We start from the raw sequence: 6,000 nt of genomic DNA on the forward strand, positions 1-6,000 counted from the left end.
TTTTTTATTAACTCTGATATTAGAACTGCGTTTATGAGTAAATCCAACACGAAAGTAGGGCTACCGGTAACGGGGCCTTACATCAGGTGACTAAAAAGTTTCATACATATTATCATTTACAAAACTGCATGATAATAGATACGCTTAACTTTTATATAAATATTAAACTTAAAATGTGAAGGGGTTAAAGTATACATAATAACTTCATTTATGTTATTTATATGACTATTTTTTAAATTTCTATCAAATTTAGAGATATATATATTCTTTTTATAAGATTGTGAGAAAAAAAAAATTAAGAATGTATATCAAAACATAATAAAGATTGGATTTTTTTTTAACAAAAACGTTATATTATTTTTTGAATTACTAATTATAAGGATGATTAAAATTGTTAACAAAATTAAGAAAAGCTTTATTATGAAAAATAAAAGAATAAAAATCAACCGTATAATACTCATCCCAATAAAACCTTATTTAACCTAAAGTCTTTATGTTAACAACTTTTCATCTTCCATCTTCACTCTTGCATCTTCCAAATATAAATTATTTACGGCTGATTTCAAAGAATCATTTATCGTCTTGTTAAGATCTTCAAAATTTGGTGAGTTACTTTTCACATACTAAGTATTCTGTTTATTAAGGTTAAAGTAAGTGAAACTGTGAAAGTTTTGAAAAAAGACGGTGATGATTAAAATAATCTTTGAAGTTTAATGTTTGAATATATGTTTTCTTTATGTTTATGTAGATTGCAAAACAAAATTTATTGAAAAATTATGTATACGTATTTTGATAAATAAAATTAGGGCTTTTGAAAAGAAATATAATCAGAATGAAATAATGTTTGTATTATTTTGACATTGTGTTAGTGTTTATTTATTGATATGTTTGAATGATAACTTAAACTGTAATACAAAATTGACTGTTACAATCATTCACAGGTGAGATGGGTCCAAAGTTTATTAAGATTATAAAAAAGCCTAATGCAACTTCTATGGTAAGCCTTGTAGTTTTTAAATAGTATCAGTACATAATAAGTATATTAATGTAAAAGGGTTTTGAATTTGTATTTATTTCAGAAGCTACCGTTAACCTACGATGAATTATTTTCAAAATTCAATTATCCACTTGGTTCTACTACTATTAGAACAAAAAGTGGATCCAGATGGACAGTTATAATAAAATATGTGAATAATGCTTATAGGATAACTAAAGGATGGGAAAACATTGCTTCAGATTGAAGTTAGCTTATGACGATTTGTTGGTGTTTAAGCATGATGGAAATTCATGTTTCACAATTCAGCATTTCAATGAAACTCGTGTTACTGCTGACGGCAATTCATTCTACCAAACGTTGTTCCACCCTGACATTGATTATACAGTATGTATTCTAATTGTGAGTTTAAAGTAATAGTTAGGATATGGAAAATTTTAAATTAGTTTTTCATGTTTTTGAATATAAAGGTGGTGTCAACTTTGTTTGTTCAACGATTTGAAGACCTCGAAAATATCTTCATCAGATATTTTACCATACGTGATGATGGCATGAATGATTGTATAGTCAAAATCCTTGAAATTGGACAAAAGTTTTATTTTAGGAGGGGTTGGCTGAAAGTAGTTGAATCTTTAAAACTGAAAAGGGGAGACTATCTGGTATTTGATTATGATAGTAAAGATGTTTTCAAGTTGACAACTTTCAAGGCAAATGGTATGGAATATAGGTTGAAACTATTTAAATATCCGAATAATGTAAGAGAATTATAGATGTTGATCTTGAATCAAGTGAAGATGAATCTGATGATAATATTGATAAGAATAATGCTGATGTTGAAGTAAGTTCGGTGGGAATGAATCATGAATCTGAACATAATGTTGATGTGGAAGAGCAACATTTTGTTGATGTTGATGTTGATGTTGGTAACACTTGTGATGAAGAAAATGTTGGTGGGATTAATGAGGCTCATGTTGAGGTTGATGATAGTACCAATGGTGATGAAGAAAATGATGATGCAGTTAATGTGGTTGATGATCATGATCTATAATTCCATAAAACAATTGTTGATCGTTTGGTAATTCTCTAACAATTGGTGATAGTTTTAATTTTTAAGTCTAAATATATGATTCATAAAATATAATCTTTTCATTTTTTTGCAGCGTTTACCTAATCGGTTTGCAAGAAAATAAAAGTTGAATACGACAAGGAAGGTGATTATCAGAAACAACGATGGTGTGGAGTTTGAAAGTGAACTTCGTGTGGAAACTCCACCCAACAAACCGAGATACCGAGTCCACGACTTTAAAGGTATGTTAACCACTTTTGAGTTGAATGTTGGTGACAAATGTTTGTTTGCATATAACAAAAGGGAAGGGAAGATAATCATAAGTAATGTGGTGAACAATTAAGACAATTTGTTTTTTTATGTTTTATGTTTGGTAATCTTGACTTTGACTTTTTAAGTATGGTGGATGAAAGTTTTTGAAACAATATTTGAAGTAATGTTTGAAGTTTGAATATGTCTAGCTTTATGTAAGACTTTTTGTAATTTAGGATATTTGTAAGTTAGTATTATAATGATGGACTACTTTTGATTATATGGCTTGAAGTAAAGGCTTTTTATTATATTGAATGAATTCAACCATTATGATTGTGGATTATATGTAAACATTATTAGATGCAAAATACTTTACCATAATTGTTTAAAATCATGAATATTGTTAAACTTTTGAAAAGTAGTTACAAACTTCAAAATACTTCTTTATATACAACATTATTGTTTCATTTGAAGTATTACTATCACTATCTAGAATTAGAACTTTAAGCCCGTCTCGTCTTGTAACTCTTGATAATGCGACATACAATTGACCATGTGTAAAAACGGGCTTTTTCAAATATAATCCAACTCTTGATAGTGATTGCCCTTGACTTTTGTTTATGGTCATTGCGAAACAAAAAGCAAGCGAATATTGTCTTCTTTGTAGCTTAATGTGAAGTTTTTTGTCGGTATGTATCAAAGTAATTCTTGGAATATAATGCATATCTCCAATATTACTACCTGATATAATCTCCACTTGTATAATACGTTTTCCCAATGAGACCACCTTTAACCGTGTACCGTTACACAATCCACTTTTTTGATCAATATTTCTTAGAAGCATAACGGGAACTCCTACCTTTAACACCAACTTGTGGTTTGGCAAACCTGATGCTTTAATTCTATTAAGAATGTCGGGAGAGCATAAACTTTCATCCAAATTCTCATTAATCATGTCGGTAGGACATAGATAATCAGAACCTAGATATTCTCTTTCTTCTCCAGGAAATATTGACAGCAAACGATCATTAATTTCTTAAACAATATCATTTTTTGGAGCAAGTATTGCTCTTTCATGAAAATAAGTTTGTTTTTTGAAATTTTGTAAAACGGACGGATACATAAAGTCTATTAACTCAGAAACTGGATCACATGAATGTCTAATAAGAAGATCTTCTGGTATTTCTATTTGTGCTTCACCATCATTGGTACCACCAACATTACCTTCGCCTATATCCAAAACTCATTGTGCAAACATTTGTGTTTGCTCAATTTCATTTGAATGGTTTGAGGTACTTAACCTCAGATTTTTTGTCAACTTAAGGACTTTGCAATTTCTCCAAATGTAAGAAGAAGTTAAACATGAGTTTACAATTTGTTGTCTACTTCCACTGGGACAACCGGTAATATTTGTCTAAAGTCTCATCTAAAAACAATCACCTTTCCACCAAATGGTAAATCTGAAGCTCCTGATACGGATGTTAAAATATCTTTTAATGATCTATCCAAAGCTTCAAACCCATGCTTGTGTACATTCGGTGCTTCATCCCATATAATTAGTGAGGTTTCTCTTAATAAACATGCAAGATCGCTATCTGGCTTTATGTAACAAAAAGAATCCTCAACCAAATTAATTGGAATGTGAAACCTGGAGTGTGCAGTCCTACCTCCGGATAACAAAAGTGATGCGATTCCACTTGAAGCAACACTTAAAACAATTTTTCCTTGAGATCTTATAGATGCACATAAGGCCTTCCAAAGATAAGTTTTTCCAGTGCCACCATAACCATAAACAAAAAATACATCATCATCATCATCATCATCGTACTCAGTATATCCCACCAATAGCAATGCTATGGTAGGGTCTGAGGAGGGTAAGATGTAGACAGCCTTACCTCTATCCCATAGGGATAGAGAGGCTGCTTCCGGTGAGACCCCCGGCTCGATAGTAGTTTTGAATCAAGCCTTGGACATAAGACACATAACACTCAATCATCGGGACACTGGCTGATTGGTGCATGTGCCCTTGTCTTTCGGCTATCAACGCCACCACATGATGCCTGATTAACCTTCCGCCACTTTTAACGTTATTTTCACGTGATTAGTAAAATAACGTCAAAATTAGTGCAATTTTACTTTTGCCCACCCAAGGGTTCACACATATATACATTATATGTGCGCACCGCAAGCAGGGCGTAAACAAAAAAATACCCTACCTTTATTCTTATCAACTGCTTCAGTGATTTCCTCATATACAGAATGCTGCTTGTCAGTAAATGAAGAAAACAGTTGTTCAAACTCTTGAGCTAACATAGCCTTGTCATAAGCTAGTTCTTCACTAAGTAAAAGATTATTTGCAGAAGAGATGAAATCTTTATTAGGAAAAAGCATGGTAGAAAACTTTTTTAGAGTCGAATTATTTCTTAATAGAAACTTTTCTATCTCAAACAATGTAAGGTTTTTGAGTTGTTCTTCATTAAGTTCTAAATCTGTACATTTAAAATAAAATGTGTTATACAAAAAATAAATTAAATATATTCTTTTAAATAGAGATAATAAAACATCAATTTGTATCATTATATGAATTTTAATACATGGATGCTTTAAAACAATGCGTTGTTTGTATAAAATATCATCTGACAAGTAACTCCACGTTGTTTCCCAGACAAATTCAGGTCTAGACATGCTCTCGGACATTAGCAATGTGCAAAATAAACTTCTTAAGTAATAACCAGTGCTAGTAAAACTTGCTTCTACAATTGCTTCAACATATTCATTGTCATCATCCAAAAGGCCATATGCATAACATGCATCTCTAAATGTTGGATATTCGACAGAGTTGACTGTTCGAATTTGAGCAAATGTTGTTGGACCTTTTACCTTTTTCAACAAAATTCTTAAATAATAAGCTTCAACAAGAGAAGGAGAAACTGCATGAATTCTGCCAATGGAAAAACCTTTTTTCCTTGGTTTCCAATAACGTTTGTCGGCTTTCCAAACAAACTTTGTAGGAAATTCAACGTAAGTTAAAGTACGTGCTTCTGGATAATTTTGATTGCATTTGAACCACTCTGAAAACATTGAGGAAGCAACAGAAGGTTTATCTAAGATATCATCAAGATCATCAAACGACTCATAAATAACCTGCTGTTGACCAGGTAGATGAAAAGGAAGCCTAATCACTGAGGGAGTCCTATAATCTATGTCATATGAAAAATATCCTCCATGATGCTTCACATGCTGATATGTATCTGCAACTATAGTAGTCTTTGATTTTATCAATGTTTTCTTTATTCTGATTTTCTTGATTGGTTGGTACAAAACAAACCGATGCTCTATCATGCCCTTTATTTATATATTTAAACAAATATTTGATGGAACTGGCTTGATTGCACCACTCAACATTGATGTGTGCTTGATATCTTTTTAAAAGTGTTTTGTTATATGGCACAACGCTTGTATTAGCCAACATCACACTTGACTTCTCAACAAAAAAATCATTATTTCTTCTTCTGTATACGGGATAACCATCACCGTCAATAGATGTAAACTCATGGAATTTCTTTGGACAATTTTTAGAACACTTTCCGTCAACCATGCATGGACAGTTGTTATTTTCAATGCCACACGAACCATGAATCATGAACTCCCTTACAAGATAATATAATTCTGGATCTAACTTTTTGTC

The 6,000-nt window shown here is 31.5% G+C and overlaps 2 protein-coding genes across 2 annotated transcripts; both read right to left on the minus strand.

Moving 5' to 3' along the window:
* Positions 1 to 2,715: 2,715 nt before the first annotated feature.
* On the minus strand, positions 2,716 to 3,267 carry LOC143579506 (uncharacterized). Its single transcript, XM_077062796.1, has one exon. The coding sequence runs from the start codon at positions 3,265 to 3,267 to the stop codon at positions 2,716 to 2,718; it is 552 nt and encodes a 183-aa protein (XP_076918911.1).
* Positions 3,268 to 3,734: 467 nt separating this feature from the next.
* LOC143579507 (uncharacterized) lies at positions 3,735 to 5,654 on the minus strand. Its single transcript, XM_077062797.1, has 3 exons — positions 4,907 to 5,654; positions 4,529 to 4,801; positions 3,735 to 3,907 (listed from the first exon to the last, which is right to left on the minus strand). The coding sequence occupies exons 1-3, from the start codon at positions 5,652 to 5,654 to the stop codon at positions 3,735 to 3,737; spliced, it is 1,194 nt and encodes a 397-aa protein (XP_076918912.1).
* Between the last annotated feature and the right edge of the window lie 346 nt (positions 5,655 to 6,000).

Source organism: Bidens hawaiensis, unplaced genomic scaffold, assembly GCF_021521415.1.
Source record: "Bidens hawaiensis isolate Kalapana, Puna unplaced genomic scaffold, B.hawaiensis_p1.1 tig00029865_1, whole genome shotgun sequence".
NCBI lineage: Eukaryota > Viridiplantae > Streptophyta > Magnoliopsida > Asterales > Asteraceae > Bidens > Bidens hawaiensis.